This window comes from Prenolepis imparis, unplaced genomic scaffold (assembly GCF_030444845.1).
Source record: "Prenolepis imparis isolate NDT839.2.m4 unplaced genomic scaffold, iyPreImpa1.0 SCAF_5, whole genome shotgun sequence".
Classification (NCBI taxonomy): domain Eukaryota; kingdom Metazoa; phylum Arthropoda; class Insecta; order Hymenoptera; family Formicidae; genus Prenolepis; species Prenolepis imparis.
Genome location: NW_028141163.1, coordinates 4,212,968 through 4,228,864, shown reverse-complemented (window position 1 = coordinate 4,228,864; position 15,897 = coordinate 4,212,968). Strand labels below are relative to the sequence as shown.

Below are 15,897 nucleotides of genomic sequence, written 5' to 3'. Positions count from 1 at the left end.
TTAAATTCTAAATTCTACTTTTTTGCATTCAAAATTCCACATTCCACCTCTCTTATTAAAATGAAAAAAATACCACAAAACGCATTAAAATAGCTGTCTTTTTTTTAAATTGGAATTTTATATATCTCGTTCAAGTTCTCTTTGAAAAAAAGAGATTTTGTGTCAGGATATAATGTGGCTTATGCTATTATGAGATGTTCACTTTTTATTTTTACTTACAGCATTTACAGTAATAAATTAGAATATGACATGTTTAGGAAGAAGCGCGATCGCCAGCTTCTAATGGTTCGTTTTCGGCAATATCGATAGATTCACGATAGCTATCGAGACGTTCGATCGCGTGAATCAGACGCTTCTTTAACTTTGCGAATTCTTTGGCGGATGTCATCTTGTTCAACGTCGTAGGTTTCGTATCTAGATGGCCGGTGGATTTTCTAGATGTAGATCGTAGGAAAACGCTCAGACTAAGATCGGCGATCTCTTCCCAGTCCTGTGAAATCGATCGATCGTATGTTTATCGGAAACGAAATAGTATAGAGGGGAATGTAGCGACACGGTCAATTAAACGCGCGCGACAACGATAACAAGATCTCGCTACGATGTGATAGCGAACATTGATCAATCTAACTTTATATTTATAGTTGGACAGAAAAAAAATATCTCTGCGTTCGTATATTTAATTACATGCAAAATATGTGATTTTATCTTAAATTGTATGTTTACATACGTATATTTTAAATACATTATTAATATATATTTATTTTATATATTTTATTAATATATATTATTAAATATATTATTATAATTAATATTTTCTAAATATATTTTTATAATATCTATATATATACAATTTAGAAATATATGGCATCAGAATGAACAGAAATAAATTAAACATGTATATTGAAAATTTTTTTAATAATAGATTTTTCTCATTAAAATTACTTGTTAGACATATGTGTCTAATGTGAATCCTTTTCCGCTTTAAAGCGGAAAGATTGACCGATAGCATGTACTTACGAGTTCATCGCGCAGCTGCGGCTCGAATCCGATCGCGGCTTCGAGCATCGTGTACTTATCATCGTTTACATTGAGCCGCAACAGCAGGAGCAGTAACCTCACAGCACACCGCAGACCGTGGCCGGTGCGTTCTCGTTCCTGCAACAGCCCAATTATCGCGTCTCGCGTTACGTCAAACGAACACTGACAGATAACACACATCATCGTTCTGTCTATACTATTCTCTGATGGCGAGTTGAAATCTGGATCAGAAATCGACACTGGTTATTTTGACGAATTTTCGGGTTTTTAATTTTTTAAAAATAATTTATAGCGTTTTTAAAGTCTTTACCGAGATCACAATAATTCTCGAAGAAAGAAACCTCTAAAATGAAACTAAAAATTCTTGCGCCCCAATTCACTTTTATTTATGTCAATATATTTTGTCGGTGGAAGTAGCGATTATTCTCGCGCTCTTTCTGCTTTCTCTCCAATCTACCAGTTATTAATTTTAATTTGATTCTTGATCACATCCGCCAATTATACATAGATTAATTCTGATTGTATACTTCCTCAGAATTCAATTGTATAAAAAGAAATTCAACAACAGAGTAGTGAATTTCTTATTACAAAGTCATAAAAATGCATCGATTATTTTTGGTTTTAATTTGCCTTGATTTATCGCAGTTTTAAATTAGCTGTCCATGATGACAGCAAAATAATTCTTTTTGTTGTCCTTCACTTCATTATCCATCTAAACACGGCTCGTGTCGGATTTCCTTCCCCGGGAGCGCCATAAATCTCGCAAATAATAAGCTATTCGAGCGCAACGAGAGAGGAATCGAGTAACGATCAACGTTGCAACGTATCCAGGTGCGTTGATACAGTTTCGCGAACCGCGATCTCCACCTTCCAGATCGGCGGGCGATAAAACGTAGCATACTGTATCGATCGCGATCATGATCGCGGTCCTCTCGCGTATTTTATACGGTCGAGATTACGGCCGCCGTTCGCCATCGCTGCCAGCATCGAATGAATATAATAAGCTGGAGCGACTATATACAGGCCAATTATCGTGCACAACTTGCGAGCAATATCGATACATTCCTAATTCTCAGGCTACAGTTTTAATTGCGGTATTAAAATACAAAACAATTCGTCTCATACATCTTTCTGATAAAAATTATGTAAAAGTTAATGGATGAAAATTTTCATATATATCGTCTTCATATATAATTTATATATTCTTATAATTTATATGAATATTATAATATAATTAGCTGTTTAAAACACAAATATCAAATACACAAATATCTTATATTATCTTTAGCGATAAATTTTAGAGAATTTCTGTTGTGAAAATATTAGAAAAAAATGCTAAGAGAATGTATGAGACGATTTTAATCCTCCCATAATTTTAAGAGAATTTATACTGCAACAATAGTTATATTGGCTATGATGACAATTATAAAAATTTGTTGATAAGGATCAAATTATTGTTTTAACAATTTTATGATAAAACGAAATCAGGATCGCGAGCGTTAGACGTATCTAGGTCGAACGATGATTAAAGACTAAGATGGATCATATAACGAGTCGGTTGTATAAGGGGTAAGAAATACCGGTCAATTACCGCTCGTGCGATCGCGAGATCATCCAGAAGCGCGAAGATTGCGCGATAGGTCGATTCCAAGAGAAACGGCAGCCCGGTTGCGGCCAGAGATCGAGTATTTCGTTCCCTCATGGCGCGCAGCAGCCTCCTCTCGATGTTTCTCAACTGGGTCGATAGCAGCCCGATCTCGTTCTGTACTTGCGAACAAAAAAATAAACATGAGCCGAGAAGGAGAGGGACGGGGGTAATTAATCGACGGCGACGGCGAGGTTAATGAATCGGACGCCGCCGACGTCGTCATCGTCGTCGTCGTGATTGCGAGAGAAGCGTTTCTTATAAATCTTACGGCAGCGAAGAAAGCACGAGCTTTCAAGAAAAGGAGAGAAAGAGAGAAGTAGAGATAAATAAATAAATTTTTAGAATTCGCGTATATATTCTTTCGCGAAATCTAATATCAATATATATGTAATTGTGCGGAAATTTTTTAATTTTATTAACGTTTCTCATATTTGTTGTACAGTCAAAAATAAAATAGAAATTAAAGTATTAATAAAAAAGTGAGAAAGGGAAAATAATAAATAAGATAATAAATAATAAGATAAAAATGTTAGCATTGATAAGAGTACACGACTTCGAAAGAAAAATATAATAAAAATCTCGTCTGAAAAATATAAAAATACGAATGCATTTCTTTAATCAAGCTCGTTCGCATATCTAGATTAGATGCAATTTGCATTAAACTCTCATTTAAATGAATTACCGCGATTCTATCAGCCTCTTGGCGGCTACGAAAGTGAGCCTCCATCTGCGATTGGACCAGCTGTATGTGGTTTTGCGCGATGGTGGTCGTAAAGTTTCCGGTGGCCTTGTCTTTGAGTCTATTCACCAACTGCTGAATCACCAAGGCCATCGCGAGTCCGTCGTTCGTTTGCACTCGATATCGGTTGCTGGTAGAACCGGAAATGATTGTCACCACGCTATTAGTTTGCACATGTTGCAAACCGAGCGCATTCAAATTTTGCCTCTGCGTGTCTCCTGTAAATTCTACAAAGAATTATTGTAAATTACGACTTTTTTTCGCCAGTTAATTTTTTGGAAAACAATTAGATAGAAAATCTCACTGCTCAGTTACAGATGTTTAAGCAAACTTGAATTTTTTAACAATATTTATTTAATGTTTCAAGGTATGTGCATACTTGACAAGTAAATGTTAAAAAGATGCAACAAACATTAATCTTTCTTGAAATTAAAAAAAAATTGATTCTAAATTCTAGAAAAAGTTTGCAATTAAAATTATAATTGGATATTCCAGAACAGTCTTTATATTTCATATTTGACATATTGAAACTGGAGAGAGGACGTCGTTGACATTTTTATGATTGATATTTTTTGATCCTGAACGGTCGCAGGGGAGGGAAGGAATTCACTTAACGAGAATTTTACCGACTTTAAATTACGAATCTACCAGGTATGCGAGGCTTAAAGTCGAGTGGCCGATAAAAGGAAGAAAATGCGCCGTGATTGAAGAGGTCCGGGTAAGATTCCCGGGGCCCGTGCGACGTCTGATTATCGTATTAGGTGGGCCAAGGGTCCGCGCATTTAAAGTCTTCGGACGAGAGAGAGAAAGAAGAGAGACTGGATTCTTTAATATCGCCGTTCGCAAACGAGACATCCTAATTCTCTAGCCACAATTTCCTGGCCCGTAATTTCCGACGGAGAACAGCGGGGCGAAACACCGAGGCAGCGGGAGTAAAAAAGATTCGTGACTTTTTAGGGAATTCTTTTACGGCGATTGCGTGGGACCAACAGGGCGATATCGTAAAAGGCGCGAAATATAAGAGTCGTTCTAAAATAAATCGATCGATCTCTTTTTGATAAATGATATTCGTGGGATTTTATCTTTATAAATTGCGCATATGAAATTTTAAATTACTCGCGCATTTTTATTGCATCAAAAATATAATTGCAACATTACGGCTTATGCATTTGTATGTTATGCACAATATTTCGTCCTTTAAAAGGAAATTTTAAAATATACAATTTTATAATCACGCGCGTAAAACTAAATCGCGATATATCTCTCACTCACATAATAAATACAGATAGAACCAAAATCTCATTACGACAGCTATTTTAATTTTCATAACGTTTATACTACACAGTAGTAATATTTTTTTACTTACTTATCAAAGTTTTAATTAACTGAATTTTATTAAAAGAATTTTCGGAAAGTTCATTATAATGAAATTTTACTATACAAGTCGGAGGAAAAAAAGTTCGCCGAGGAGATGACTCGAAAAAATAGTTTTATCACGGTTGCAGCCCTGGTCGCGAGACAGTGAGATGAGAGAGAGGGAAAGAGAGAACATTATAAACGATAGTGCCGATGGATTTACCGGGAAACAGCTGGCTAAAAGCGACGAGGGGCTCGCTGCACTTGATGGTCGCCGTGAAGGTGGACGTGTTCTCGGGCGGGCAGGCCCTCAGCATCATCTTCAGGGGCAGCTGGGCCGTCTTTTGAAGTACGCGCAGGCTCCCACGTTCCGCCGTCTCGTAGCTCGCCGTGATTCTCACGTCTGACGACAACGCCGGCAGATCCGCGGTCGCGTAGATCTTCGTGTGCAGAACGTGTCGGTCACCTTTGCATTGCATTCGCGTGTTCGGTTAATTGGCCGGGAAAATTAGTCGGAGTAAGTTGCATCGACATTCCAGCGATTTTATCGTTTTGATTAAAAAAAAAAAAAAAAAAAATATAAATAAAGAAGTATAGAGAAATAAGCATATGTAATATGTATTATTATTATAGAAAAAAATGGGATTTATTATACATTGTTTGATCATATATCGTCCTTTTTTTTACGACTTGGATAATTTTTCAACTTTGTTCTGAAATGTCTATTTGCTTTATTCAGACTTGGCCTCGTCGTAAATATATAACTTTATGTGACTCGCGCTTACAAAGATTGGAAATAACGTGGCAATCTTTCTCGGCGACGAACGGCTTCGAGACGTCCACGCACACCTGAACGTCGCGTAACGTCGTATACGTGGATAATTCTACGGTGATCTTGCACATTAAATTACGACTCTCCGTGTCGTCCTTAGAGTCGTCCCGATTTCCGCGCGAGCAGGCTTCCAGATCCAGAGACACGGTCACAGATATTATCAACTCGGCGTCCATGGTGATGTCGGTCAGTTGATTGCCTTATAATTTCAATTATAGGATATAATTAACGTTTGAATAAAAGTTTAATTATATAAAATTCAATTATAAAACGCGACGATTCGAAGGAATTTAATTATAAATTATTATTCCTTATGCGTCATCAATGATGATAGTTATCACGGGTATATTGATTCACGTTTATCCACGTACCGGAGGTTTTATTTCTCTTTGCCAGTTTGCGAAGCTCCACGAGTTCATCTTCGGCGGCCACGTAATCGTAACCGCGTCGATGAAGAGGAGGCGCGATAAATAACGACGGCTCCGAGCCCAAGTAGCAAGCCTCCAGCTGACCCTCTTCGGAGAGAACGACGATCACTCCGTCTAAGTGCTAAAAAAAGAGATAAGAAAATCCGGATTACAGTCGCAAAGGAAGAAATCAACCCTAAATTGGTCAAAGAAACCGTGGATAAAAAAAGAATCGCGAGAGACCTGGAATAGCTTGCGTGTAATATCACAGTTATTATCTTGCGGAGTTGCGGAAGAAACGTGAGAGCTAAATTAAAGACTTGTCCGTAACAAACAAACAAACAAAAAAAAATTGTCTGACTTTGAAAATTAAAAATTGCAGTGAATATATTTGATCAAGAACTAACTGTAAATTCTATCGTATTTCTATTTTTAAAAAATTCAGTGTTGGAATGTATTTTTGTGTATGAAATTTTAAATCTTTTTGCTTTTGCGAGATAAGATGTAGAATTAATCGCTGGTCGCTCTTTTCCGTGACTGATTTAGGCTGATTTTTTCTCTAAGCCTGTGTCGGCAGGCGTTTACGCGGGACGATTCCAACTGTCACGACGACAACTTGCTGATTAACGAAGCGGAGTTCTCGGTATTAAGCTAATTAGCCAGCAATTCGCGCGTTCTCTGATGTGTCCTCCGGAAAGACAACAATGGCAGCCTTGCTGGTCGGCGTGCTAGCTCTGCGGGCAGGACGATAAGATAAAACCAGGGTGATAATTGCCGGCTTCTCGTCCTTTCCTGCACTCTTGCGATTTTTTTTCCTCTTTCCCGGTCGGTCTTTCATCGCCTCGATGCGTTTCTCTCGATCGTCATCTCCGCTTGCATTCCTCCCTTATCTTTATTCATTTTTCCTCTTTTTTCTGTCTTGCGGTTTCGAATATTTCTAAACATAAACGAACAAAAGGAACAGGTCGTAAGATAATAATCAGACACTATCTAAACGATCTAATTATCGTCTTTCACGTGAATCTATATCCAACAGATAAAAATCGACAGTAATTTACATTCATATTTCTATGAGAAATTCCGCTGAGGTACACTATTTTTTATGATAGAAAGATAAAATATAAGATCGTAAATAAAATATTTTCTTTCGTCGTAAAATTCGAGGGGCGAGGATTCTTTCTTTTCTTTAAAACATAGGGTAGGGAGACTACGCTTTCGGTTTCTGATGGCAAAGACGCGATAGATCCGAGTCTGACACAACGTTGCCGGAGAAACAGCGACTGGCGGTGTCGATAGTGTGACACGGAAGAGGAACACCGATATGATGAAGGTCCCGCTCGTTCCTTTGTCAAATGTCATCGGCTCTGATTGCGGACTATCGTGGCTAGATACGCGCGCCATCGAGGTTTCCTTTCTCTCTCTTTCTCTCTCTTTCTCAAGAGCATAGTTGTCCCATGCATTTCTCTTTCTTATTACCCTACGACATCGTTATTCGAGGATAAGAGGACAGTGTTCCATTGGTCGATTATTTTTTTTTTATATCCATCTATTCTCATCTCAGGCGAAGATTGACAGAATTCGCTTTGGAAGATACAACATTTCGGTCATCGTTAGATTCTTGTTTCGTGATTCCATTATTCTTACCCAGGGACGAGATGATAAAATAAAATACATAGAACTCGCGCGCGCGATGAAAACTTTGAATGGGTTATCAATGTGAATTTAACTCTGTAGCGGAAGCTTTTTTTCTCTAAAAAAAATATGTCGACTCCGCGTATCGCAAAAAAGTCGTCTTATCTTTATGTCTTATCTTTATGTCTTTTTCATGTTGCGTAGTAGATTGTAGTATACTACGTATACTACGATTGTATATTCGTATACAAGTTATGTCATTTGCTTAAAATATATTATGTATTTTAGGTATATTATATTTTATATTATATTTATATTATATTTACGTTATTATATTTTTTTCTTTTTACACATTGAAAAGAAATGTGCGAAAAACTTGGAATATTTAGTGTAACGCTAATCAGTAACTATAACATAAATATAATATTAGGTATTATTTCTTACACAATTTGCCATTTTAAAAAAGACAAAATTAAGGAAAAGCATTAATTTTTTGAGCCCTTTTTCTCGATGACGCGTTATGATAGTTTCTACGAAATAACATCGTGAAACGCATCGCGTCAAGTGAGAACACGAGAGTTACGGAATTATGCAACTACTTACCTGAAAATGCGCTCGAGTTACGGCGACCGGAGTAAGAGGTAGCTGAGCTGACCACTTAAGAGTCGTACCCTCGTAAATCATCAGGGTGCTCGTGTCAGCAATTACAAGCACCATCAACTTGCCATCCGGTTCTGTAAGCATCACACTCAATTAGCACACTTATTTTCTATTCGTTAAAAGTAATTAGACGTGTCCCAGCATCAGCCAGAATCATCTACGAGCACGATTCTCTGTCCATCTTGTTCGCTTCTCTCCTCTTTTTTTTTCTTTTTCGCAAGAAGGAGAGGAAAAAAAGAAAGTATCCTCAAAGTATCGAAGTGACGATAACAAGATGATTCGTTCTACTTCTGCAGATTTTTTTTTATAAAAGTTTTCAAATTAATTCTCAATTGTACCTATGACGTAGGCTTGAAAGCAGAGAGCTTTGTACTCCAGCCTCTTCGCGTATTTCAGGGAAACGCAATTATCCTTTAAACAGTAGAGATTCTTTTCGCCGAGCACGAGGATCGCGACCTCGAAACTGCTCAAGGTAACGGTGTCGATATCGAGAACGGCTTCCCCGATATTATAACTCCAATCCGGCTCCAGGTTCTTCGGTCCTTCCGAACGATCATCCTTACTTCCGAATTCCGCCATACTCTTATATCTGCAAAATACAGGCACATAATATATCTCCGCGATAATCTTATTTTATTAACACTAAATTTCCGCGGCGCGTGATATGATGAAATAATAATTTATACACGTCAAAGATTACGAGAATGTGAGAAAAAATATATGCAAATTTCTCTGCGTGTGTTTGAAGAGAGATATTTTGCTTCTTTCTCTCTTTTTCTTCGATTCTTACTTTTAATATTATTATCCACATTAATTTCATTTGCTATAATGTACACAAAACGCACTGAATCAGAATTGGAGACTCCTTAAATAATTAGAAATTATTTTTAAAAACATGATAATTATATTCCTTTTTATACATCGAGTCTTTACAAGCGATCTTTATATATCTGGCTAATTAGGAATGTTTCTCTCATCACACTGTTGCGAGACTCTAATGACAGTGCCATATATCTTTTCATTCGTCCTCTCGGCTCATGATCCCGAAAGACGAGGCCGCAATCTGATACATCGCGGCCACGTTATCTCTCTATACACCGGCAGGTGTTCATTGACAGACTACTCGGAAAAACGCGTTACGGGTGGAACACCTGCCTGTAGCATTCGAGGCTCCACGAGGAGCTCGACGTCACGAAGACGTCGTTCCGCGAAACGTAGACAATCGGCTCCGGCAGCAACCGATTCCCAAGAACCAGGCTGAAGGTGGGAGTCTCCTGTTCGTAAAAGAGAAGCGTACTGTCCAGACACTGGACGCAGAGGAAGTCCCGACCCCGCACGCCGCCGAACGGGCCCGTCGTCAAAGACACCGGAAATCGCGACAGCAAATGCTCGTAAACGGCTTCCAGATCGCAACGATCTCCTGTAAAGAGAACGTAACGATAGCAATTAAATTGACAATTTCTGAACAGCTTAAATTAAAATTTATATCAAAAATCTTAATCATAAAATTAATTTTAAAACATTTTTAAATCTTCCTTTTTCTCTCTTTCTCTCTGATTGAGTTGGTACGTTTATTCTACTTTTTTGTAATTTATTATAATTATATTTTTAAAAAAACGAATGAAAAAATTATCGGATTTTTCGGAGTTTTAAATTGTTTCTTAGATTTTGATCTCATAGTATCGATGATGTAAAACGATTCTGTTTTATTTATTGAAACGCAAAATTCTGTGTCGATCGTTCGAGAGTGAAGCGATGCAATAGCATGTCTTGTCCTACTTTCGCCAAAGATGGTTCGACCGATTGATGATGCAATAATTAATATATCACGTAGCGCATATTTTATAAAGATCTTAACACGTCATGATAAACATTCATTATATGATTTTTACGATTTATTCTCTTTTATTCCATCTATGTCCATGTTTATTCGATCAATTTGGAGATTTCTGCAACAAATTTTCGTAACACGAAAATTTTATTTGTCCTTATACACTATAACAATCTCTTTATTAGAGATTCTTTTATTAATCTCGCCTTTCATCAAACGATAAATCACTGGAAGAATTTATTTATTGCATAGTTTATTCATTCGAGAAGAAATATCTCTCGGATTTCTCTAATCGCAAGGACGAGACTTGTCAACGCGGACGAGAATTGCTGCGCATTTTATTTCGACATTAAATCAGGCCAACATTATGTGCGTTCGTAGACACATACGTTGCAGTTAATCGAGGAAATAAATACGCGAGATTGATGTGCGAGCTCGGGCAGCGTTAGACAAACGGCTCGAGCCGGCGAACAATCGTGATTCCTGTCCGTATATAGGTCAGGCCGCAATTCATCGTGGCCGCGTTTCAGCGTCCAGACGAGAGTGATCAGTGATTTGCGTATTACATATATCAAGACGTCAACGTTATAACGAGCGAGCGAGAAAAAAGGTGAGAGCAGGATAAACACGATTTCTTGACTCAAATAGCGTGTGCAGAGAAAAGAGAGAGAGAGAGGGGGGGGGGGAATTAAAGGTATTAATTATTATGAGTATTATTCTTGTAAATTTTTATTTTATAAAAGTAATAATTTTATAAAGATTCTTATTGAATTAACTAGAAGTCGATTTGTCTCTTTTATTTGAAAATTCTGTATAAAAAAGAAAAGAAAGCATAAGAAGGAAATTAAAAATATTAAATATTAAAATTTTAGTGGAGGAGATAATTTTATTTTTAAACAAAGTGAGCGATAAACAATTATATCGCTTAATGATTTTCGTTTCTCGCGAGAATGAGAAGGACGTTGTAAGAATCTCGGTGGCGCCTACGTGATGTCGTGGAGGAAGTAGGCGTGACTCGTTGCTTGTCTTCAACGCGATCTCGCGAAAGATGTCAATCACGGATAGGTCGCAATTATTAATAATTTACGCGCACGCGAAAACAACTCGCGAGCAATTTGCGTTCTCTCCGCGAGTGCGTGCAATCGGAACGGAACGGGAATCGACGCGGACGGTTTTTTTTTTCTTTCATCGCGAGGAAGAGATAATCGGTGTACTCGCTTTCCGTTCCACGCCCGTCCAGAGGGCGAGGAATCGCTCGAAAGAGAGAGAGAGATATAATATAATATGCGCGCCGACGTAACGGCGCTCGCGAGTTATTACGAAACGTTGGACGATCGTGTGTTGTTGTTGCTAGCATCTAATATCGGTTGGATTTAACGAGATATTAGCTCCAGGCGCCTCTCTCGATCCCGGATCATAGCGCGAGATACGCAGCCTTAACACGGAACGATCAAACCGGTCATTTTGATCGATAAATACTTTGTCATTTTAATTATAAAAAAATATGTATTCATACCTATAATTTTATTTTAATTAATTAATTAATATCAATAATATAATTATTTTATTTTATTTTATTTTATTAGCGATGAAAATAGTGAAAGGCGAGATTTTTTACGGAGAAAACGTCGAGTTTTCATAAAGTACATGCGGAGAATATGCAAATTATCACACTATAAAGCATGATATTTTTTTAGATATTTTTTTATGAAATAATGTAGTAATGTAAAAATTATTTTTTAAGCCGTAACAGATTATTATATATTTTACAATACACATTGCCACATATTGTATATTATAGACACGATTTGTGTAAGTTTATCAATGATCAACATTATCACGATCTATATTTCTTTGCGGCTGTTATATAATTTTTCCGCGTCGCGTGTGAAACTGCGTAAATCGTTACTATTAATCGGTAAATATTTCTTACATATGGCGTTATAAGATGAAATTTGTCTGATCTGTCTTTTTTTTCTAGATCGTTCAGAGACATTTTTATTTCAAATCACTCAAAAAAATAGTCTTATCGAGCAGATTGTAAAACATTAAAAGTCTCCCAGTATTAGTACATAAATAACTGTAAAGAAAAGAGAAAAACAGACGTGTTGCGATGAAGTGTAATAGAGATTTTCAATCGATCCGCGATCGTAAATGAGCACGAGACTGCGCGACGCGTTTCTCTTCGCATTTTGATACGCGATATCAAACAGACGGCATAAACATGTAGAGTTTGTATTTATATTTCATGTTTAGCATTAAATACGATCGTTTAATAATCAATTTCGTTTCACATATGACGCTCATGTACAATATTATAACTAATAACAAGGAATCGAGCGGTTACATTTAGCCTTACATATCGAATGTCAATATGGATGAGAAAGATCGATCGATCGATGTAACATAAAAATTCTAATTGTAGTTGAAAATTAAATAAATTAGTAGATAATTATATATAATTGCTGCAGCAAAATAGGACAATTATATCTGACGAGGAATTGAGCGATTACAATATCGAATGTCAATATGGATCAGAAAGATCGATCGATCGATGTAATATAAAAATTCTAATTGTAGTTAAAAATTATAATATATAATTGCTGTAACAAAATAGGGCAATTAGATTAAACGATGAGTTTCACATTAAATTAGGTGTGCTCTGCATATTTGAGATATATCTTAAAATCTGCAAATCCAAAATTATCTTTCGTCTAGCGGAGCAGATGATCTTTTTACAGAATATTGAAGATTAACACGCAATACTCTCGTAATACAGATTTAATTTCGCGTAACATATCGACACGATGAACGATATTACCATCTGTTTAAACAATCTTTTGTCTTTATCATTCTACAAATTTTACAGCAGACAATGACAGCCTCTCGATGATCTTTCTTATTAATTCTTATATCATCGTCGCGCACGTAACACGTTGTTGCAAAAAAATACGATATCGCTTCGCGATATCGGTTTTACGACTTGTGTGACGACATACTCCGTCGGACGAAAATCGTTCTGTCGTAATAGGCATCGACGCATCGCGAGATACTGCTGTGCCCGCGACATTTCTATATATTTCGCTGCCGAGAATTATTCGCGCGCGCGAATAATTTAGCGCTCTCGTGATGCGTAACGTTGCGCGACTCGTTAGCGGCGCGCAGCGCTCGCGGTCATTTTATCTACATGGATCCAAGACCGGCTCTCTCGCAAGATATTTGCCTCGGGTCCTGCGAGTTCTTCAAAAAACCCAACAGAAAAATAATCTCACGCGTTCTCTCCTTAGACAAATCATCTTATACCTAAAATTTATAATATAGTAGTCATAATAATGTATAATAACGAGATAACGATAAAAATAATTACACAGTGATAATATATTAATAAATGTAATATATTAATGGGATCTGCAATATGATGTTAATAATAATTATTAATTAACTAATAATAACTAATAATAGTGAATTAAATTAATTATGATTATTTACAATTAATAATAATTGTAATAATAACAGTAATATTAGTAATAATGATAATAAAAATAAAGATACTAGGGCAAAGATACTAATTGTAAGATACTAAGGCATTTTATATCATAAAATGAAAAAAATTTGTAACGATTCACGTGTCTATATTTCATCTACGTGGACATGTATTTAATCTCTATGCAGAACTTTGATAAATTCTAATTGATAGACTATTCTAAGATTAGACATCGTGAAAATTTCAGTCCTTTCGCGCGAGGGTCTCACTTGATTACTTGATCTTGTTAATTCTGCTGCTTCTCTTTCGAGGATTGTCTTATCACATATAATTAATTAATGATTGTCGTTAAAATTAATATTTCGGCGCATATTGTGATTTTAGAATCCAAATAAAAGAAAAATTTCAACGGCGAGCATAAATTTTCAGAAACCATAATCTTCTCTGTTTTCATTAAATGTAATTTGTGTAATGCATTTCAAGTTAAAGCCGATAAAAGAACTGTCTATAAAATCTGTCAAATTAGTCAGAAAGATGGAATAGACAGCTGGTAAAAAATGGATGTATCAAGGTGCATTTTAATTTGTTGCTTCAGAACTTAATATGATGTCATGTTGCGTTACAAACCATGTTCGACAGAGCCCTGATTCAAAACAATGCTGTAAATGATGAGTTTTGTTGATGTCAAAATCGCGAGTCGGGTATCTTGCGAGCCTCTGAAACAGATCGATTTTAGTAAAAACACAGTACTTGAAGGAATATTAATTATAAAGTAGATTAGCTAAAGATAGAAGATATTCGATCGTGATGTATCTAAATACAGACACAATAAGTATAATTAACGAAAAATATTTATAGATATAAATATATAGAATAATATATAAAATATTTATAGAATAAATATTCAAATATATTTCAATACTAGATTCTCTGTTGGGTGGGAAAACTACTATAAGATAAATCGTAGACTAAATATATAGAAAGTTTACACATTATCTTATTTATATGAAATGATTTAAAACTTTAAAAACAAATTAATCTCTTCATATTTTTATTTTTAGCATCTATTTAATATATTATTAATTTTATTCGCAGTTATACATAAAAGATCAAATCATGTATCATTTCATACGATGATTATATATTTCTTATTTATTGTATTATATTTTTTCACTATTTATCTCAATTTTTCTTTTCATTTGATATGATTTTTAGATAAAGTTTGAGTAATTTTTCTTTGCATCAATTAATTTTAATCTCTTGAAATGATTGCTCTAACTTTCGCAAATCTTCATTACGAAATGCATTTTTGAATTAAAAACGTGCAATAATTCAGTTTTCATGAGGCCAATAATTCTTTCACTTTGCAAGCATCGCGATCTCACTTACGAGACAAATTTTCCCATCTTCATATCGACGATACAGTCGCCGATTTGCATTTCGATGATCAAATCCGTGGATTTGCAGCCGCTCGGCAATTTCGTCTCGTCTATCCATTGCGATGACGGGCTGTATATCCGCAGGTATCCGCTGTGGCTGCCGACGATGATAATGTCTTTCAGGTCGGCTCCGAACAACGGTGCGACCAACAGGCTGCGCCTGTCGAAGGGCTCGTTCACTCCACACTGCGTTCTCCACCACTCTTTTGTCTTAAACAATGACATTTCCCGGGGTCGAATTCAAGATTTCGGCATCGCGACACACGAGAGTGCATTTATTTACGACTACTGACCGGGGCTTTGTCTTAAGCCGGCTAGGGCGGGTTGCTATGACGTCGTGCCGCCACAACACAGTCGTCGATTATATAGGCAGAGTTTATCGAGGCTAAAGCTAATCAAATATGCATAACTAAATCGCGGTGCAACTCCGCATTATCGTATTAAGTATCGAAGATACATTTTTTTGAGAAAATGTTTGGGTATTACGTATCGTATTAGCGATTGAAATTGTTGCACAGGCGCGCACGACACTTCGTAGAACAGCTTACAGATGTTTTACAGGATTACTACATTTGCTTAATAATCGTGCTATAATTTTATAAAAAACTTGGAATATTTGTAATCTAGAGTATTTTTAATAGCTCCAGAGATAGGGAGCCTTATTTTATTTTATTTTGTATTGCAGATATCACTAATTGTAAGTAGAGTTAGATATTTATATAAATTAATAAGTATATATCAATATATGCTTATATAGATATTATTATGAAACTAATTTTTTGGGGAGGGAAATAATTTTATGTGGAGATATATATTCTATTTTTTTAAAAT

General features: G+C 36.1%; 1 protein-coding gene across 1 annotated transcript; it reads right to left on the bottom strand.

Annotated features, from left to right (window-relative positions):
- Positions 1–202: 202 nt before the first annotated feature.
- On the bottom strand, positions 203–15,375 carry LOC145936384 (protein PTHB1-like). Its single transcript, XM_083038568.1, has 12 exons — positions 15,017–15,375; positions 14,255–14,343; positions 9,468–9,732; positions 8,651–8,901; positions 8,256–8,386; positions 5,985–6,162; positions 5,567–5,812; positions 5,005–5,247; positions 3,369–3,652; positions 2,630–2,800; positions 1,018–1,155; positions 203–490 (listed from the first exon to the last, which is right to left on the bottom strand). The coding sequence occupies exons 1-12, from the start codon at positions 15,289–15,291 to the stop codon at positions 254–256; spliced, it is 2,508 nt and encodes an 835-aa protein (XP_082894694.1). The 5' UTR covers positions 15,292–15,375; the 3' UTR covers positions 203–253.
- Positions 15,376–15,897: the final 522 nt, after the last annotated feature.

Coding starts and splice junctions, on each gene's coding strand:
- LOC145936384 (XM_083038568.1), bottom strand. CDS start 15,291: ATGTCATTGTTTAAGACAAAAGAGTGGTGGAGAACGCAGTGTGGAGTG. Junction 9,733..14,254: donor TCAGGGCTCTGTCGAACATG/GTTTGTAACGCA, acceptor TTCTCTTTACAG/GAGATCGTTGCGATCTGGAA. Junction 5,248..5,566: donor CCACGTTATTTCCAATCTTT/GTAAGCGCGAGT, acceptor TGCAATGCAAAG/GTGACCGACACGTTCTGCAC.